This window comes from Gavialis gangeticus, unplaced genomic scaffold, assembly GCF_001723915.1.
Source record: "Gavialis gangeticus isolate Ggan-Ray unplaced genomic scaffold, GavGan_comp1, whole genome shotgun sequence".
In the NCBI taxonomy this organism is placed as follows: domain Eukaryota; kingdom Metazoa; phylum Chordata; order Crocodylia; family Gavialidae; genus Gavialis; species Gavialis gangeticus.
In genome coordinates, this window is record NW_017729025.1 from 140038756 (window position 1) to 140061080 (window position 22325).

The 22325-nt window shown below is 39.5% G+C and overlaps 1 protein-coding gene across 6 annotated transcripts in view; it reads right to left on the minus strand.

The window, feature by feature from the left end:
- Positions 1-297: 297 nt before the first annotated feature.
- SOX6 (SRY-box 6) overlaps positions 298-22325 on the minus strand; it is a 489331-nt gene continuing 467303 nt past the window's right edge. For all 6 annotated transcript variants that reach the window (XM_019519647.1, XM_019519646.1, XM_019519644.1 and 3 more), the window contains exon 15: positions 298-7089. In XM_019519647.1, the coding sequence (XP_019375192.1) occupies positions 6786-7089 (304 nt within the window). In that variant the 3' untranslated portion in view covers positions 298-6785. The remainder of the gene's footprint in view (positions 7090-22325) is intronic.

The following is a 22325-nucleotide window of genomic DNA, read 5'->3' on the forward strand; positions in this document are numbered from 1 at the left end:
AAAAAAAAAAAAAAAAAAAATCTAAATAATAAAAAAGAAACAAAATCCCCCCCACCCCACCCCAAACATGTAGGTAAGGTGCCAACATACACCAGAATATACTGAATAAGGACAGTGTCTTTCAATTTTGTCTTTTCCATTAATTACTGAGGCAGAGGAGGAGAAGACTCTTAAAAGTACCACTGAAAGATTATTTAATATTTAGTTTACCTCACGTCAATACTGCACAACAAAATCCAAGAAGTCTCTTTATGCAATGAAGCAAAGCTAAGAATAATGATTCTCTTATTTTTTTTAAATCGAGAGCAGATTTTTTTTAATCAATATCCTTAGCAAACTTTTTTTTCTTTTTTACTGTATCAAGAGGAGAGTGTGAGAAAGATGTGATGGCAACCTTTAAGTTCATTTAAAAACTTTACACTGGACTGTACAAGATTTTTTTTTTGATAAACTATTTACATTTTCAGACTTTAAAACATATTCAAAGCAGCAATAGACACTAGTTTTTCCTCTAAACGCCCAAATAATTACCAGCCATGGGCCCAGGTAGGTACCTGCATTGTATATAGAATTTCTACAAAGAAAACCTGCCAGTTAAATTTGCTAGTGGGTGTCTAAACAGCAGCCCTACCACTTTAAGAGCCTCACCCACAGTGTTGCTATAGGAACCAAAGCATAGTACCTTGACAAGAGAATCTCAGTTGTCCCAACAGCTCTACACAAACTTTACATTTTGAAACAGCAGCTAGCATGTCAGTCCAGCATGTCAGTGAATTGTGCTGATTAAATTAACATAGAGTACAATCTCACAATATACATCACAAACAAATTACAATGTCAGGAAATAAGAGTTACAGTAAGATAAGTTATGTAGTAACAGCTTATAAGCTTGTCTTAATGTAATAAAAAAATTTTTACATGGCAAATACAATAATGAATGAACATAAATGCTAAGCATCCTAATTTGCTACAAGCTGAAGGAGGATACAAGGAAAAAAAAACGGTGCTTTCGAGAAAGCAAAACACAAATGACAAAGGAAGACAAACGGAGAATGCACACTAGCAGGTCTGCAATGTGCAGCATACAAACAGTTAAATATTTGCACATTCCCCATACTCCAAGAGCACCAAGGACCTCACTTGTGTTTTTTTGTTCTGTTTTGTTTTTAGGAAAGCAGAAATTAAAGCAAGCCATGTTACAAAGTTGCTTTTTGAGCTTTCATATTGCCATAGATATCAATTTGAAAAGTTTTCCTTTACCCAACCCATCCCACCCCATTGCACCCAATGTGTGAACTCTCAGAATACTTCTTTGTCACTTTTTTCAAATGTACCTGGTACTTCAAAGAAGGGTAGTGGAGTCAAAATGAAATATACTTGCCTATGTATCTACATTAATGCTTTTCGTTCTGTAGTAAGACCCTGGCAGTACATTAAAAATGTAGTATGAGCTGAGAAAAAGCACAGCTATTAATGGGTTTCTATAAAAACTTTTGGGGAGAAGTTATTTTATAAGGAAAAAGAGCAAGTGTTTTGTAAAAGATTAAATGAGGTCACATAGTATTATTCTTTTAAAAGAACATGCTTTAGTGCCAACTTGAGCCTTAAACAAGCATGCAAATACCTAGGGTCTGAGACTATTTGTCAACTTCCCATTAAAAATATGAAGAACTGCACTGTCCATTGTACTGGTGGGTTCTTGAGCGCAGTTATTAGCACTGTGACCATGGTCAGTCAAAGATTTAAGCATCTGCTTGTTTCAACACACATTCCTGGTTGTGCTGAATCCAGTGGAACACCTCATATGCTTAACATTGAGCAGGTTCTTAAGTGTTTCATGGGAGGGGGCATAAATTATTTATTTTTGCTAATAAATGATTTCTTATGAAGTATTGAGAAATTTAACATATTTAACAAGACAAAGAGATATCCCTTAGGGGATGGTGCCTAGGGGATGTTTGTGTTTACACACAAATCCAAAATTGTTTTCATCTGACTTCTGTACTCTTCACAGATTGTAGCATTTACTGTGAGTAACCCCCACTAAATAATAATGTTGCCATATTGTTTTGCATTTCCCACCCCATAACAACTCTCTCCTTTGCCTTCCCCCACCTCTTGATTAACCTCAGCACACCTGGTCTTGGTCATATCTAACCCCATGCATTTTCAGCTTCTGGCTCCACCAGCTAAATGGTGATACATGAATGCTGGTAATACATGAATGCTTAAGCAGGTCACAATTGGACACTCTCATGACAGTCATTCTTCCATGTAAAGCTGCACCCTGGAAACCAGGGGTTAGTTTCCATTAAGACTTTGCTTTCTATTTGGCCAAAGACCAAGTGAAGTGAACTATTTAATTTTAGCTGGTAACAGACTGCTTCAGGAGTGTTCTTCTCTTGAAAATAACTCTTTTATAACTTTCCAGAAAGAAAATATATTGTATCTGCTAATTAAATAGGGAAATATACTGTATAACTGCATCTGTTCACAATGAAAATAGTTTTTACTATAGTTGCTCATTACCTGAATGGAATTAATACTATTTTTTTTTTATCAGAATTATTCTGGGGGACCCAAACGCAATGCTAAAAACAATCCCACAAGCCCTCTTTACATATTGGGTGAAGAGTTTTCTCTGTTATCAACTCCTGATTTGACAACTCTATTACATAATGAACACAGAAATAAACCAATTTAGCATTATTATATCTAATTAGCATGGCAAGGACTCTCTTAATGATGAGAATCCTCCCAAGCACATTTTTTTTAGCCTCCAATATGCCATTTGTGTTAGTTTAGCTCCTATACAAATATAGCTATTTTGTCAGTTTGCTCGGATTAGCAAAACAAATTGCATTTCCTACCAGCTGTGTTGGAAAATTTGTATGTTCCTTCATAAGGAAAAAGAAAAAAAAGTATTCTGTGTTTGTGGAATATGGGATTATCCAAAGTCAGTGGGAGCACAAGTGAGGCATCTTGCTGTCCCAGCTACAGGTCCACAATACTGCTCTCATGCTGCGGGTGTAAATTCAGCATCTACATGAGGTACAGCGATTTGTCAGCATTTAATATGGACCAACATACACTGATATAGAACAAAAGTAAATACATAACTTATACTTCACTAAGTATCCATGAACAAAAAATAAAATTCTATTTCCTATGTTATATTTACACAATTTAAAAAAAATCTAAAATGAGATGGTAAATTCATCACAAACTTTGTTTTGAGCTCCGATTAATATAGTAAAAATGATGTTTTTTGTTATGATTGTCCTTCCATGATTTCCACTGACATTTTAGAGTCAATGCCGACTAATAAATACAACATGATTATATTCACAATTTAGAGTCAAATACTCCCCTCCCACTCTCCCAACCAATAAATGCAGTTTTTACAATCTGGTGATTCCTGAATAGCCAATCACTTTTAAGAATGTGGCCTTAAGTTACAGATCATCAGCACTGAGGCAGGACTGGAGCTAAAACAAAGTGTTCATACATACATGTATTTTGCATAAATAAATGAAATAACAAGACATAAAAATGACTCAAATCCGGCAACTGTGAGGCAGGCCCACACGAGTCGAAACAGATGACTTTTGTTCATGTAGTTTTCGTACAACAGTTTCACATTAGTCAGAAGTGATAAAAAATACCATTTATATCCAGTGCTTATAACACTTATGAAACAACATCTGTGAGTGTGTGTTTTTTTGTACTACAAGCAAAATCAAGTTTCAGTCCTAAAGAACAGTCCTTTGTTCTCCACCAGCCTGCAGAATATTATTTTGGCATGGTCATAAAATTAAAAAAAATTAATCTACTAATCTAAATGTTTGCCTTTGTGCAAAAATAATTACATAAAATACAATGCTAGCAATACAGCATTCTACCTATGCAACAAAACCAGAAGGGAAAACAAGAGAAAAGAAATGACACAGGGGGAGGGAGAGATATTTATAACTGGAGAATTCTGTAAGACATTAATAAATAGTAATCTTTTTAGGAAATAATGGTACCCTCCCCCCAAATCCAAGCTAGATGTGTTAAAAACAGTTTAAAATCCCCAAGCAATATTAAGACCAAAAACACTTTCTATCAGTACCTTAGCCAGCTTAAAGAGGGCGCTCACCAGCTAATGACAAAACATATGCCTTTAAAGTCTTGGCTAGACCAGTTTATTGCTTATTCAACATGGACTCAGAACACGCTTAAATAAATAGTAAAAATATAGTATTTTGTTCCAAATCACCAAATGGTCAGAGAAATTTGACCATTGTGTTTCTATTATCTTTATGAATTGTCCTGTAAACTGAACAATCTTTTTTTTTTTCCTTTTTCCTTTTTTCCTTTTTTTTCTTCTTTTTTTCTTTCTTTCTTTTTTTCTTCTGCACATTTAAATGCGATTCCTAAAGTGGTGACACTGGCTATCTCTGCTCAGACAGGTATTTCTGCAGCTGCGATGGGGAAATGACAAATCACAACATACCACATCACCATTTGGTCTGACAGGAATTTCTGCAAGATTGTGTGATGGTATGAATATAACCTGCATTAATACTGCACCCATTTTGTCATCTGGGGTCTGAAACTCAATGGGAAGATCCTTTTGACTTTGGTAGAGACTGGGTCAGGCCCATACACATTTATCTGCTTCTGTCTGACCTTGCAGGTTACTGAGTTCTTTGTCAAGGTGCACAATAAAGTCCCCAGGAGCTGAAAATCCTTAGCACATGTACAAGATCAGGCCCATACTACAGTGATTTGTTTTGTAAATAATAAGAATAGTAGGGGAGTGAGGAAGTCAGACAAATTTTTTTCTTTTTTTCTGGCTGTGACATTGAATAACTTTTAAACCTCAGAACAATCTCCCCTATATGTCAAGCAGAAGTTGTCTTTCTAATTACTATGTTTATAACAATAATTTAAAATTAACTTGTCATTTCTTTCAGCCAAAGATCCCAAAGCACTTGACATACATTAGTCAAGTCCAGCAATACTACTGTGAGATTAAGAATGATCATTATCCTTACTTTATGGTTGAAAACATGGAAGCCCTGAAAACCTGCAAACGTATACATTAGGAGAGCAAACTTACATTTTGGTACATACATTAAGGGTTTATAGGACTGGGACTTAAATGATTTGCTCACAGTCATACCATCAGAGCATGAGTGAGCCTGGAAAGGAAATCAGGAGCTCTGGGTCCCATTCTCATGTGACTAATGTCTGATGACTATACTATGATGCCCCATTTACCTTGGTTTCCCATTTAGACTTTTGTGACTTCTCTCTCCCTCTCACTCTTACCCCATCCAAGAATGTCACATATAAATTGCTGCATAAATACATGAAAGACAGCAAAAAGTTTCTTCAGGTGACAATGGGAATGGCAGTGACTGGAACCTTGATTTACTGCAGGATTGTACAGTGCAAATTCATCCCTGCAGCTACTGAAGAGGAAGGGTATTAGTCTCCACTGGCTGTTCATATCTGTATACTGTAGAGTAGTACAGTGTTACCTAAGTATAAACATAGATATATAGGAATTCTTGTACTATATGTACATATTAAAAGCATTATTTTTTGTATTACATACAGTACAGCATTTCCAGATGTTGTTTATATGTGCAGTGTTACGGAAACAATCAGATCTCCCATTCACATATTCTATTTTCATTTTGGGAACAGGTGCATTCTTATTTTATGGCACCTGCATATTTTGGGGGAAAAATGGGAAAGGGCTTTTTAAAATTTTGATAAGGAATTGGAAGTGTAATGCCACCAACAGTACTTTTAAAAATAAATATTAAGTATTTGGACCCTTGACATTCTGGAATGAATAAATTAATTAAGAGAAAATGTATTAAGACTGAATGCAAGGGTTAAAAGCAAAGGGACAGAGAATGTAGTCAGAGGTGGCCTCACACTGCTAAGACAGGCCTGTCCATAGCTGGTGATCGCTCTTTTGTGCTTACTTAATATGTCACACTAATGGCACAATCAAGAAGCAAAAGCAATTGGGCACATGCACTGTGGCAACCATGTTCACTACTTAAGAATATCCTGTCTCCAGATTCCTGAGTACTTTACCATTTTCTGGAAAAAAAATTATGTTTTCACTATATTTTTTAAGATGCCAAAGGATTGTCTAAGACTTTACAGTGTCTCCCTTAAGACTTTGTTTTAAAATGTTAAGATTCAAAAGTTATGAAAAGTTTGGCACATCAGAAGTTAGCTATACATATGGAAAAAATGGAATTCAGAGACCTTTTTTCTTGTTTAAAAGATGAGCTATGATGCACAGATGCGCACACTTGCAGACTTGTTCTGTTTCACAATATGAAATCGGCGGTTTTTGTTTTCTAAAATAATCCAGAATAAAAACACATTCACAACCTGTAGGCTGGCACAGCATACCTGAGTGAGAATGTAGAACCCCCATCTAAAACAGTAACTTAAACCTTTATCAGCATCCAAAAGGAAAAAAAAGACAAAAGGTAAGACTTGTAAGACAACTATTGATTCATATAAGTTTTCAAGTCCTGATGCCTGATATTTAATATATGTCTTCACCTAAATTAAAAAAAAGTTCATGAAAAATTAGGGAACAATCTGTCTCACACGTTAAGAAACATTTAAGACCATTCTGCTGATGTAACTGTAGGAGCCACACATGCATGCAGGCTCTGTAAGAACTTTTTGTTCAAAAAACAAAAAACAAAAAAAAAAAAAAACCCAAATGAGTCAGAGTACTTTAATTCTGCGAACACTCCTCAGTTGGCACTGACTGCCTCAGGGGCTTCATTTTCACTGCTATAGTCTGATTTGGGATCATCCTCATAGTCCTCGTACATTTCTATTTCATCCTCTCCATTTATCATTTCGTTTCCAGCAAGGCTTCCGCTGTCCGTCTTCATACCATAAGTGCTCTGAATGACAGGGATGCTGGGCTCAGGGCTGGCAGAAGTGCTAGAGCAATCAGATGTCATCTGAGGTGATGGTGTGGTAGTTGCCATGGTAATAGCACCAGGATAGACAACACCTGTTCCTGTGGTGATTGGAATCTGAGGCTGCTGTCTGCAAGGAAACACAAGAGTGGGATACGATTACCTTCAGTTTAGAACGGGAGTGGAACCCTAGCATGTGCGCCAAACAAAAGGAAAGCTTACGGCTTGGACAAAAGGTGCTGGTGTACTCAGAGGTTCAGATCCTTATCTTGTAAGCTGCCGTGTGCGGACTTAGCTCCCACCAGTTGCAACTGGAGAACTGAGGAGCTGTTCAACAACTTGCAAGGTCTGAACTTTTGATGTTTTAATCTAAGATGGACTGCACCCTGGCTCAACAGGCTCAAGCCACAGGAGGATATAGATGGCTAGGTGCTGCCACTGTGGGCACTTAAGTCCAAAATATACTTCCTTAAAACTCCTGGTTAGCAATTTGTCGAACCTTACAGGCCAGTAATATAACTGGGGGGGGGAGGAAGGAGGCAATCAGGGCACTAGCTCCAGTTGCCAATTTAGGGGGACTGCCCAAATAGCAGTCCCTGGGAAGCCCATGCAGTGGAAAGCTCAGTTTTGACTGTTACAAGAGGAACTATTTTGTAGGGCTGTGTAAAGCTTCAGCCCCTGATTTGATCTGGTGGAGAGTCAGCCTGATTTGATGGCCAAATCTCTGAATCCAAATCGAATCAGGAGACCCTTGAATCGAATTGGAACCCTCCGAATCAATTCAGAGAGATTCAGCAAGATTCAGAGATTCAGACACAGACACAGCTTTAAGTGTTTTTTCTACATAGCTCAAGGTACCAGGCGGCTCGTCAACACTGTAATGCTGGGGCAGATAGTGTCCCTCAGGAGTGCAGAGGGGGGTCCCCCAGTGCACTCGGCAGTAGACCCAGAAGTGGACCAAAAGCACTTCCAGTCCACTTACAGGTCTGCTGAGGAGTGCGCATGGGGCCTCCCACGCCCCCCTGCCTCAGTGACCGGTGCTTCCTGCGTCTGGGAGGGTACCCAGGGTCCCCCCACAGCCGATCACCAAGCCAGGGAGTGTGGCGGGCGGGCCCTGGTGCACTCCCCTGTGAACCTAGAAGTGGACTGGAAGTACTTCTGGTGCACTTCTGGGTTTGCCGCTAAGCACACGGGGGGTTCCCCTGTGCTCCTGTGGGATGCTCCATCCACCCCAGCATCACAGCGTTCATGAGTCACACCTGGTCCTTGAGGTAGAAGAAAAAACATTTAAAGCTGTGTCTATGGCCAAATCGCTGATTCTCTGAATCAGCATCAAATCTTCAGGTTCAGCCAAATCAAATCAGGGACAGTGATCTGAATCAACAAATCGAGTCACTGCCCCCGATTCAGGCCAAATCCAAATCAAATACAGCCTGTTTCGCACACCCGTACTATTTTGATAGGTGATCCCTAACACAAGGGCTAGGTACAGACATTACATATATCATGCATTAAGCAGGCAAAAAGCTCTCTAAAGCCATAACTGAACAGAGTTCATGGCTCTTAGAGTTAAAAATGGTGACTCGCACTCTAAGTTAACCCCCAATGGATGCATACTAACCTAACGCACTTTCTATTTGAGCACTTTATCAGATGTTTGTACCAGATTCCATCAAGGGCTAAGTCATAGTTTGATTGCCAGCTTGGCACCCCTCAGTTTGCTCTCTGGTACTCAGCACAGGCATATGCTCATACATACCTGCACATGCACACAAGCCACTCTCCTCCCCAGGGCACAGAAGATTCTAGCTAAACCTCTGCTACAGCCCCCAAGAATAACAGGTGTAATGATAAAAGTGATAATTTAAAGATGTTCTCTAATTTAAAGGAAGATCCCTAGATTGGGAAGCGGTCCCTTCCAATTTGGGAGGTAATTGGGAGGTGGTCCCTCAGTTAAATAGCTTTTGGTCAGAGACTGACATAGGATTTGTACGGGTTGCTTACTGATCCAAAATAAAACCTGTTGTTCACCTCTTCTCACTCATATGTATTTGTGTTTACTGAACCCTGTGATTGCTACATGGTGTAAGTGGTGAACAAAAATGAACATGAAAAAACTGAGATCCAAACTGAAGAAGTTGGAACTTGAGAGTGAGTGGAGCAATGTAGCTACGTGGAAGGACACAGGCCTCTGTAAGCGATATGCCTGCACAGTTAAGTATAAGGACAATCAGTCATGGGAGTTTTGCAACCTTCACTTGCCCTTCAGCTGTCAAGCCACATAGCAGAAAACTGGAGGGGATTCAGACAAAGGTTGGCGGAGTACTTAATAGCTACCTGGGCAGAAGAGAAAAACGACAAAATCAAATTCTTGATCTTTTTGCGTGTTGTGGGGGAGGAAGCCCTAGCTGCTTATAATCCCTTTATCTTCAAAGAAGGCCAAAGTATGCAGTTAAGTGTAATACTGTCCAAATTTGAGGACATACAAAAAAGAATAAGATCCTTGAAAGACATTTTTATACGCAAACAAACAAACAACAGGAGAAAGTATAGATCAGTATGTTACTGAGTTAAAGAGACTAAGAACTGTGTTTTTGGAAACTTGAAGGAATCTCTGATTACTTGTGGCATTGCAAACACTACTTCCTGAGAAATACTATTGTGTGAGGGAAACTTGCCTGTAGAAAAGACTATCCCAATGTGCAAAGCAGGAGAAACTATGAAGGCCCAGGCTGAAGAACTGATTGCACCAAATTGGGTTGTTCATGCAGTAGGCCAGAAAGCATCTGGCCAGAAGAAAGCACCACACAGAAGAGAGTTTCATTAGCAAGGAATAAGCCAAAGATAGGAGAGCAAAAGCGCCAACATGCACCAAGTGTGGAAGGCAACATGGACCCAAACGTTGTGCTGTATTTGGAAAGGTCTGTTTTGACTGTTAAAAGAGGAACTATTTTGCCAGGTGGTACAGATCTCTAACACAAGGGTTAGGTACAGACTTTACATATACTGTGCATTAAGCAGGCAGAAAGCACTCTAAAGCTGTAACTGAATAGAGTTCATGGCTCTTAGAGTGCTTTAAAAATGGTGACTCGCACTCTAAGTTAACCCCCAATGGATATGTACTAACCTAAAGCACTTTCTGTTTGAGCATTTTATCAGATGTCTGTGCCAGACCCCATTGAGGGTTAACTCACAGCATGATCACCACTATCCCAGGCAATGTTGTGCACAGTTGCACACTAGCCTTGGGCAGAGCTGGTTTGTTCTGCCCAAGCACAGGGCTGGCCCTGCCCTCTTGGTTGTCACTGACCCTAGTCTGATTTGAGCCCAGAGCAAGCAACCTAGTTGGAGGGGTAGGGAGGGTGCGAGAAGGGGAGTGTCTGTCCCCGCAACTGCCCCAGCCCTGCAGTGCATTGCTTCTTGGTGAGGAAGGGCTCCAAGGATCTCTCTCCCCATCGCAGTCTGGGCCAGGCAGTGGCGCATCACTGCTTGGTGAGAGGGGAAGAGGACTGCAGGGGAAGGGCTCCAGGTTCTCTCCCCCCACAGCAGCACAGGCCAGGCAGCAGCATGCCACTGCTTGGCAGGAATGGCTGAGGAAGAAGGGCTCTGGGGTATCCCTCTCTACAGCTGCCCCCACCGGGCTGCACGTAGGCAAGGGTGATACAAGGAGTGGACCTCTGGGGTCACTCCCCCCACCCTGGAGCAGCTCTGGACAGGCACCAGCAAGCCAGTGTCTGGCTGGGAAGGCCACAGAGAAGAGGTACAGGGTCTCTCTTCCCCCCAGCTCCTGCTGACAGTCCTGCTGGCCTCCTGGGAGGCATTCAGGAGTGCCCCCAGCAGCCAGTACAGGCAGGCTTCCTCTCCCTCACCACTGAGCAATGAATATCTGGTTGGCTCTCTCATGCTCTCACTTATAGCGCTTCAAGATAAGCACGATAGAGCATTTCTGCTAGGAGCTTTTTGAACATCTGTACTTAGTCAAGAATTTCAAGTGCATCCAGTTGAAAGTATACCAAAGGAATTTTATATAGATATGGCACAATCAATAAAAATCAATGAGAGAGACTGCATTTTGCCAGTGGAATTGCAAGGAACAATGGTTTCATTAAAACTGGACATGGGAGCTCAGATGAATATTTTACCAGAGTATGGATATAGGAAATTAAAATTGATACCAAAAGTGAGTCCAACAAATAGCAAAATAACTGACTATTCAAGAGAAAACATACCAGTGAAGGGGAGATGCATCACTAGTATCCAGTATAAAAATAGAGAATACAAACTTCCATTCATTGTGGTAACAAGGGATGTGACATCAATTTTTGGTCTAGCAGTTTGTAAGAACAATCTAGTTCAGTGTGTGCTTGTCATACAAGAAGACACAATACTGATGCCTCCTGATTATCTACTTGGCCATCATGGCCCATATTTGGACATTTTTCTGAGGAATAAGCTAGTTGTTTCAGAACATAAGAAACAGCCATGTCCTTATGGGAAGAAATGTACCTATGGACACAAATGCAAACACTATCATGCAGGAAGAGGGAACAGCCTCAGTAGTCTGTAGCTAATTAACTTTGTGCTATGTGGAGAACCACAGCTGCCAAAAGTGCAAGTCAATCAGATCTCAGTATAAGAACTCAAATCTATCAAAACCTAGAGGAAAAGCATCCTGCCAAAAACAAAACAGAAACTGGATCGGATACTTTGTTAGTGGGAGAAGAAAGTTAAACCTGACAGGCTCACAGGGGACATATACCCATTTATTAATGTGCTTTTGGTAATGCTCATTATATTTAGTACCTCCTTTGTAAGGTACTAGAAAAAGGTGTGTTAGTCTACTTTAATGCACATTAGTGAAGGCACAGGGTTTTTTTGCAGTGCTTCAATGCGCATTAAAATAGGCTAATATGCAGTAAGGTGCACATGTAGATTTGCTTACAGAAACTTATTAAAAGAGCTGCAGAAAAGTGGGAGGAGGAAAGTGAGTGCTAAAGACTCACTCCAGAGTGGCATGCTAATAACCTCTTCTCTGTAAAGGGGAATTAACTGACTTCTGTATTTATTGTTAATAGGGAAGAAGTAATGATAAAAGTTATAATTTAAAGATGCTCCCTAATTTAGGGGATGTTGACAATTGGGAGATGATCCCTTAGTTAAGTAGTTAATAATGAGAGACAGGCATAGGATCTGCAGAGGTAGCTTACTACCCCAAAATAAAATGTATTGTGTAGTCCTCATTCACATATGCCTGCGTTTATTGAACCTGGTGATAACTACCACATAGTACCTACTTTCTGCCCATATAGTCATAAAGGCACATATCTGCCTTACCCACAAAGAAAGTATTTTCCCCTGACTCTCTACCTGGGGGGCCTGATTTGATAGATATACTAAGACCACCTCTACTGCAGCAGGCCACACACAAAATAAGAACTGGAGGTGGATGAGGGCTTGTTCCTTTTTATCAAATATCACAGTGATTAAGCACTCAGCTGGAATGTGGGATGCCCAGGTCTGATTGTTTCCTCATCACAATGGGCTTTGACCAACATCTCCCACTATTCAGGTGAATATTCTCCCCATGAAGCCACAAGGTATTTTGGGTAGGGTTCTTCCAGCCCCTCTGATTGAAGCTGTCCCACTTCTCACGGACTGACCATTTGGCCAGAAAGAGAGGGAAAAAAATCACTTTGAGCCCAGTGATTGGAGGAAGGATCTGACCACTTTCATATCTGTGTAGCAGCCTCAACATCTAGAACTTTATATTTACTTGTGAAACTGGGGTGCCAAGGTCAGCAATTTAGATATATAAGCTACAGAAGCCATTACAGAGGTAAGTAGCAGATCAGCACTGATTTGATTGATTTAGAGAATGTCAATGACCCCTAAATGATAGACACAGAGACCTAAACAGACAGATTTTACCTATACTGTTTAAATCCATGATTGTATACTCTGGCTAAGTACCAGTGTTCAAAAAGGCTGAGGTGGAAGCACTCTAGGTATCACGTTTTACTCAAAGTGCTCTAGTTTAGGTTGGGACCAAACGGAAGAGATATGCACTGTTCAGTGGCAGGGGATGAGGGCTTGGAGCCTGCCTGCACTGACTGAGGCCAGCAGCCTGGGGACCCCTGTGCCTGTGGCTATCAGCACAGAGCAGCTGAGTGAGCCAAGTTTCAGTGCACCTCCATGCAAGAGGGGAGAATGGGAGAGCCTACTAAATCACCTGGGATGTCAGCAGAATATAAACTACCTTGACTTGTGATGGGATGTGGTACAGAATTTGGATAAAGTGCTTTAGTCTGATACCACCTCCATCCAGGGTTAACTTAGAGTGGGATCTGCTGCTTTTAAACTGCTCTGTGACATGAACATCTGTTTAGTAATGGTTTTAGAGTATTTTCTACACACTTAACATGTGATACGTATAACTTCTATACAGGCCCTATTTCCTTACATCGCCTCTGTTGCATGGGTAGATGGTGACTGCTGTAAGAAAAGTACATGTGTTCTGCATAAGGCACTGAAAGGAACCTAAGTGAACTGAGACCTGCTCTTGGATTCCAAAGACTTGCTATGCCATCCCTGCTGAGATGTTCATAACAAGATAAATTAAAGTTGCCAGCCTACATATTTCTGATATTTCCCAACTTTGGGACTTTGTGACCTTAGGATTTTTTTTAATGTTTTTAGTAATTAGAATGATCAGAGCAGAACTGTGCTTTCATAATACTAGGCTCAAGCACTGGAAAGATATACTCATAAAAAAAGAGGTATCACTGTTCCCAATGCCAGCTTAGTTCTACAAGGTGCCAATTACCCTAGTCCCCCACCTAGCAAACACTTAAGCACATGCTTTACTTCAGATATGCCTCTATTCCCACTGCTGTAAGCAATGCCACTCTTATACCTAAAGTGAAGTAAGCATTTAAGTGCTTTTCTGGATCAGGGCCAAAATATTCAGGACCACGCAGGATTGCCAATTATGAAACAATTAAATGTACTTCTCAGGACTATCCCCTAGCTCACCTCCTAATGTTTCTGGCGCTTTGCAGGGTGGGGATGAAGAAGGAAGAGTTGTGGAAAACATTAGCAAAGGGCAAAGGGAAATAAACTGTCTGGAAGGAAGACAGTCTTCAACATACTATGTCTGTGATCCTGAATGAGCATAAACCAATAGCAACCAAGACATGTGGGCACAGAAAGAAGTTGATGGCTGAAGCCACTGGCAGATGTTTAAAAAGATGGCACAATGGGATCCAATATGCAATCCCCATAACCATGCCTCCTGCTATGCCACATCTGCATAATAAGAGGTGTGACTGTGGCATTAGGCACCAGATGCCATCACGCCATATTGCCAGTACAGGGAGAGCCCAAGATCCCAGAATCAGAATCCTATGGCTGGGAGTCCCATCAGCTGACAGAGTTCCTAACCATGGGAGTGCATGGTGTGCCCCTGCAGCTGGGAGCTCCTATCACTGACAGGGCTCTCAGCTGCAGAAGTGCATGGTACGCCCTCCTGGCTGGGGGCTCTGAACACTGACAGAGCTAGGGCTGGATCCACCATCAGCTGATCAGAGCTCTCAGCCACAGGGGCACATCATTCATCCCCATGGTGGGAGCCCAGTCAGCTGATCTGTACTCAGTCGGGAGAGCTCATTGTGCTCCCCTCACTTGGGACCCTCAATTAGCTGACCAGTGCTCCCAGCCTCCAGAGCACACCCTCATTCAATTAAAGACATGATAGGAACCAGTGACACAGTTATTACACATAACTTGTGAAATAACTTCAAACCTTATTCCTGGCTTTATCATGCCATTAACTGAATGATTATGTGGCTAGGTCACTACTTAAAATGAGATTAATAAGTTAATCATATCTTAAGTGTAACATGTGTCAGGGGCCTGAGAGACATAAATGACTATATACATAAGAGAGTTTTATGAGTTGCACATTTCAGTATATTCCCAACCTCTTTTGCAAATGAATGTTAACTATATAGGGAATCCATCTATAATATGTACATAAATACATACTTACTTACATACATAATACATATACATACACACACACACACACTATCTACCTATCTGCACCAAACAATCTAATCAAGTGTAAAACTTCTTTCACACTCAGTTAAATTATTCTCTGTTAAGATTTAAGAGAGGAAGGCATTTGTGTGCCATAAATTCATGCTTTTGTCAGTAAGATTTTCATTATTATGCTATTTATCAATTAGGCCAATAATTAAGGGCAGGAGAGAAAGAAGTACCATTCCTATGTTAGTCCTTACACAGAGACAGGAGACTATAATTCTATTAAATACCACACCACAGAGCTACTAGGAACTCAACTGACACCAAGCTTAGGAACCAACAGAGGTGGTAAAATCCTAATCATTTTATGTAAAGTAATATCACTATGGCTTTCTGTTCAGAAAGTGCCTTGTTTCTCTGAATATTTACATACCCCAACACTTGTATGTGAGAATGAAAGAAAAGAGGGGACAAAGTATTTTACTGAAAGGCTGAACAGAAGTGATGACAGGGTTTTTTTTAATTTAAATTACAGGATATTTTTATATTCTGGACTGAGAGTTTTCATTTGCAATTGTAAAAATTTACTAGCAATTCACTTGAATTCCAAATGTTTCACATTCCCCAAAAAGGATTCCTTTCAGCTTCATTACAAGCTACTTCCATTGTGTTTTCAATCTATTTTGGAACCCATATTGCCACTCAGTGAATATGTAGCTCCCGGAGAAATCAACAGGAACACAGAACTTGGACGTTTGCCTTTAAAAAAAATAAAATCCCTGCCTTCACAAAGATTCAGCCTTTAGTCTAAAAAGCCCATGGCCTCTAGTCAGAACAACAAAAAAGTAGTGTAGCTCAAACGGAAATGTTACTGATCCTGTTAGTACTGTAAGCTCCTTACTTGAAGCCTCTGCAGCTCTGAAACAACAGTTGTAGAAGTTTAGTGACAATTCACAATCCTGTTTGCAAACTGCCTGTACATAGACCAGTTTTTTACTAATTTGTTTGCCATCTGAAAGCAGGAAATAAGAAATGCTTTGTGCAAATGATGTTCAGCCAATGGATTTGCTTGCAAATGAGTTGCTCTGAATACTGCTTCAAAGCCTCACCATTAAAAATTCAATATTCCAGTTGTGGAACTGGATACTAAAACCACATGGTAATGTTTCTGTTTCCTGATTAGGTGACCTAAGCTTTGCAAACTACTTCTGCTACATGTCCCAGGATTCCCTCTCCACAATCATTCAAGAAAAGAAAAAAATTCACTGCAAAGATCATTCACAAGAAACAAAGAAAAGAGAAGACTTTCACACACAGAGCAGAATTCGATTTAGAACTCACCAACAAGTTCATGCATAATTATCACTCACTATTCACTCAGCTCTAATGCTGACATTAAACTTTTTCCTCTAAGGTTCCTTTTAATGTCTTTAATAAACTGGCCAAAAAATAACCTTTCAAAGAATACTACAATATGTACTCAAAAAGCTTTTCTGAGAAAACAGCAAGATTAATGGGGTTTGACCTTCTAAAAATGAGTAGCTTAGAAACTGGTATTTTTATTATTTACCGTGTGTGCTGCAGTAATGCTTATAGGCCGTAGGCAGAATCAGGGCATTAGGGTTCTATGTGCTACATCTGTTTTCAAGAAAATGCAAAAGTGATTAAATTGGTGCAGCAATTACATCTGTGACTCTTGATTGCCTAATTCCAAGGAAACTACCTTTTGTTCATATGTGGCCAAATGGTAACTAAACCACAGAAAAGTGAGAACTGATCGTGAAAATAGTTCTTATTCCAAATGAAGCCATTGCTATGGACACGGCCATTGCTATGGACATGTGCAGACTATTCCATGATATTCTTTTCCTTTCAGTTTTTGAGAAAGTTAAGCATATATTATTATATTGCTGAGAAACCACAGCAAAGGGAAAAGACAAGTTAAGAATGGGTTACAGGATGCACTAATAAGAAGAATTATGTGGACATACTATGTATGATACACAGACTGGGATATACTGCTAACAGATTTAGAAATTAAGGCATATATTACAAGTTAGCAAATTTCTCTTGTGTATCCAGTAGGAGGAGTATATTTGCATAAGTGTTACATCTCATTTACATTTTTTAAGGTACAAAAGAGGTATGGAGCAGAATCTGTAGTGGAGGTATTTTTACTTTAGGCATCATCTTTAATGCCTGCCAAGATGGAGCTTGAACGAAAGGAGTAAAACAGATATGCATAACTGATTTGTGTACCAGGAAAATAGGTCACACCTTAGGGGCTTAGTGAATCCCCCTCTCAGGAGTGCACTTTGCTATTCTTCCCTCAATAAAATGTAGAAAAATCACATGCATGGCTTGTATAGGCACTGGATGACTGCAATGGGCCGACTGAATACAGACCTGGAAATATAGATAGCAAATCAGGAATTGTAACTTGCCTCAAGGACTGTATTACGTGATAAACAGTGTAAAACAATTCAGATCATTTCTAGATCTACTGAAGTCAAGCAGATTTTTACTACTGAATTCAATGGAATCACATGTTCACCTATCACACCATTCTATGGTTTCCAAATATTATAAAAAGCAAACAGATTTTAATTATTAAAGATGAACTGAACTAAGCCAAGAGTTAAAGGCTAAGGCCTTATTCCACAGAGCACTTAAACTTGTGTTTAATGTTAAGATCCTGATTAAGTCTCATTACTTGCAATGGAATGAAAGTGCATGCTTTAAGGGTGTGGAGAAAAGAAAATGCAGAGCACTGACAAATGTGCAGCTTCCCGCTCTAACTCATGGTGCTTCACATAAAGTGCCAGGGGTTAGAGCAACCCTTCCCTCCCCACCTCCGGCAGATGTTTGCTGTTGAGTCAGGAAGGTGGGGGAGGGGAGGAGGGAGATCAAATCAGGGGAGATTGGAGCCAATCCAGGAGGAACTGCCTGTCTGCAGCCTCTCTCCCCTAGCCCTGCCCCCCCCCATTCCCCCAGCTCCAGTGCTGTCTGCAGGACAGAAGAGGGAGAAGGAAGCTCTGGTTTTCCAAGCCTGTGCTGGAGGGGGCGGGGGGGCAGGTGGACTGGAGCTTCTTGCCTCATGGGGGTGAGGCTGGACTGCATCAGCCCAGCCCTAATCATATACAGGGACTGACAGAAGTTAATGGAGGCACTCCATTTTGGAGCACCATTACCTGAACCCTCATTACATGAAGGTTAATTTGTAATGTGATCAGGCACTTTTAAAGTGCTCTGCAGCTGTCCACTTCTGTCAGGGCATGGCTGTAGAGTGCTTTCAAGGGGCCAATTGTGCAACAAATGTCACTTCTGTCAGTGCCCTTAAACTATTTTAAAGGGTGAGAGGATGTTACCACTCCTGAACATGCAGCAGATGATTTGTTGTAACTGTTCTGTTGTCCACTCTGCTCCATAGTAAATGAAGATAAGCCTTAGTCATGTAACCATTCTAATCAAGGATAAACTTCCCTGGTTTCATTTCTATTTACCATGAGCTATGAGTGGACAGACACAGCAATTATGGCGTATTCAGCTGAATTAGAGCAACTCCTCCATCCCTTCCCTTAAAATAGTATTTGTTTGTTTGTCTGAACCCCTACATTACAGATATGTTGAAGTGCTCTGCTGAAGCAGGGTCTGAATGCCCATATTATACACTTTGAAAAATCTTTTAAAACTAATTTTCCTTTGTCTGAAATGCTCTCTCTCATTCACTGAAATACCAAGTACTATACTGTTCTGGGACAGTACCCCAAATCGCATCATCCTGTGACATCTCAAGATACATGGATTGCCTATGTTGTTGAGAAGACTAGTTATATTGTTCTCTGGGAAATAACCAAAAATATAAATAGAAGTGGGGACAGAACTGGAAAAGAGTTGATTTCAATCTGTATGTAATCCCACAGTGTTGGAGTGTCTTGTATATATTTTCAGTCTTACAGTTTTATATTTTTTTGAGTTGCAATTAAGCTTAAAAACCATTTAATAATACTATAGTTGCCCTATTAATTTCTATAGACCCAATTTTCAGGTCTACCTAAGCTCTGCTAAACACAGGATCTTGGGGTAAGAAGGCATACTGCCCTCATGGCTCCCAATTATGATTTTGTTTTCAGTGTCTTTAATTGTACCCAGCTACAATGGCAAGCACATGGTCTTTTCTGGGGGAGATAGATTGCAAGGGCACTAAAGTACTCCTGTCATGCCTCGGAGGCTATAAGGAGTGGCAGAGAAGGGTCAGTTACACCAGTCTTACACCACTAGAAGACTACCCTTTACCAGGGAAATCCTCATATGTCCAATTAAGACTTCTATCACCCAATTACTCCACCAGTTTTATTTAAGGGCTGTACTGGGGCTCAGTATAATAGGGCAAACACAGAAAAGCATAGGTAACATGAAAATTCTCATATCACCTGACCTTCTGGCATCAGTGGTATTAAAGTTATTAGGATTTTCCTAGAGAATGTTCCATTTTTCAACCTTGCAAAACTAACCAAACATTTAAATTGGCAAATTACCATTGTTTGCTGATCCCTTCAGAACTATTTTTCTGACAGCTCTTTAAATGACTAAAACTAAATTGGTTGTGTTAGAGAAAGTGCTTATGTGCTACCCACCCCTGAAACTTACATCCCTGTAAGGAATGAAATAACAGTAAAATTCACAAAAGCACCCATTGTGTACTTACTTTTAGCTCCAGCTATGGTAGTATAATATTACACCCTTATTCAAAACAGTAGTCTAGCAACATGCAGACTATGCATGTATACGGTAGTTATAAACATTGTAAAGGCTTCATTTAAAATTTCTTATAGTAGTAAGGCACAAGCAAGTTAATGCTCATATACTTTGCAGACTATTGTATATAATAATATACATTTCTCTGGACAATGCACTAGACTCTTAAAAGACCAAGAATTGAAATATTTCTGTAAGACAAAGCAACAAAGGAGAGATTATTTAACTAAAATGTTTGAATTTGTGGTTTATACATGATTCATTCTCTAGTTCACATTTTCTTATGTAAATAGAAAAAGAAAAATCAAAGATAAATTGTAATTTATTGGAAGCCCATTTAAAGCTTAACTTTTTGCAGAAAGGTTGGAAAGTTATCATTCAAAACCTCCCATAAAAGATTATCTCAGTCAGGACAGCTCAAATAGTATAAAAGACACGCTGAATTTCTACGAGATTTTTTTTAATTAACTGCCTACGTTTAAACCAACATATAGCACATCAGAAATGTAGCTAGGCAGTTTTGGCCCCTGGACAGCAGTGGTGCACAATATGAAATGTCATAGTGTTTCCATTGCCATGAATTAGGTAGGTCTTTCTACCCATGCTTTAATACATCCTATATTTATCTTTATATTCTATGACAATCATTTTGCTCTTATTATAACACTTTTATAAACAATTCAATTAGCTTATTTTAAAACTGAAAAGACAGCAAAAGTTCTGACACAAGACCATATTTTAAAAAGAATCTGGCATTACTTGTTTTCAAGGATAAGCCTGAAAGATCTTTGTAGGTCTACAGCCACAATAAATGCATATGGAGACAGGGGGTCAGACTAGATGATCTACTCAGGTCCCTTCCGACCCTAGAAACTATGAAACTATGAGATGCTGGAAATCTTTACACTTGAGTCAATGGGAGTAACAGAATAGTCACTTCACAAACACATGAATGCCACTGAAAATACAACCCAGCACATGGGAAGTCCAAATACTTTACACATTGAGAGCTCTCTTTGCTCAATCTAAACCAACAGAGAAAAATGACAATCTCTCAAAAAAGGAACCAAGGTGATAAAAGAGTCATTTTCCCATAAAAAAAACAAAAACACCAAACCAACCAACCAAATAAGGTTTTTTTATTCTAAGGTCTTCTGCTTTAGATTTTTTTTCTTTTTGAAATTCCATTTTGCTCTGCAATATTAACATAAGTGTAACATACCTTCAGAAGCTTTTTGATTCTAAAAACATTGGGGTCTGATTTCACTGCAGACTAAGCTATATAGCTCAACAGTTTAAACCCCAATCCTATAGTTCGGAAGAAGATTGCACAGAGTTTAATAAAAATGGTGGGAAAATGAGTTATATTTTAGTTTAACACACTTACATTGGATTAGTTGGAAATTTATAGTAGCATAGGTATTGCATCAGCAAATATGTTAGTGTGAATGATAACTACAGTTACCAATAGACTGGCAGATCTAATAAGATAGGTGGCTGTAGACCTAATTATTGTGGTATTAATTGCAAAGTTTTATTGTGGACAATAAGTTTATTATCTATATTTGAGAAGAATTATATTTTAGAAAACAAATCACACAATGGAGTTTTACTTTAGTTCTTCTCATCTGGTGTTGATGTGAGTTTGTGTCTTGGTTTGTTGGCGCAGGAAAAAAAAACCAGTGGAATTTTAGGGGGCTGTGGGCTATACAAACTTCAAAGAAACTCTGCAAACACAAATTCAAAAGAAGCCAACTTACAAAGATATGGTCTCCTCAGATCCAAACCTTAAATATCAACTAAACAGTGACCTTGATCCCATTTCATGTGCAACTAATCCATATAAGCTATCTTTATATTCCTCTTTTTTATCACTTCCATACCAAAGGCCTATCCCTATTTACACTAAGACCCTTCTATGCTCTGGCAGGGTAAAAGTATCTGGTCATATAGAAATTTGGTGTAAATTACATGGAAGTCCCATCAAAATAGATTTAATTTACACTCACTTTAAGGCCTGTTTATATTGCTAGAGGGGTGTGAAGTGGTCTGAAGTGTAAATGAGGATCAGAACCATGTATGTAAAAAATAATAAGAAAATGCTGCCTCTTGTGGTATTTTTGATATGTAACAAGGAATCACTGATGTTAGCTTGGATCAATGCTGTCATTCCATTTCCAAAACGAACAGAACTGTTCTTAAACCTGGCCTTCATATTGTACCAATTCCTTTGATCTATACAATGCTGTGGCTTAATTCTGCTTTGAATTAGCAACCAAGTTTTTTATTGTCTTTTCTTTCATTGTCATGTGCTCATGTTCCTTTATCCTTTTAACCAATATTGCTGCTGCTGGACCTTGCACATTTATTGCATGGGTACGACTGGATTGCTAATGTGCTTTGGAGGAGGTAGACTAGAGTTTCACCCCTTTGATCTGAATATAATTCAATATATGATTCAGAAAAAGTTCCTATGTACAACTTCTGTGGCAGCCTATTAATACACAATTTCCCCCAGAGTGCAGAAGAGTTAAAAAGCAAACGTCAGACTCTAGACTAGAAGAT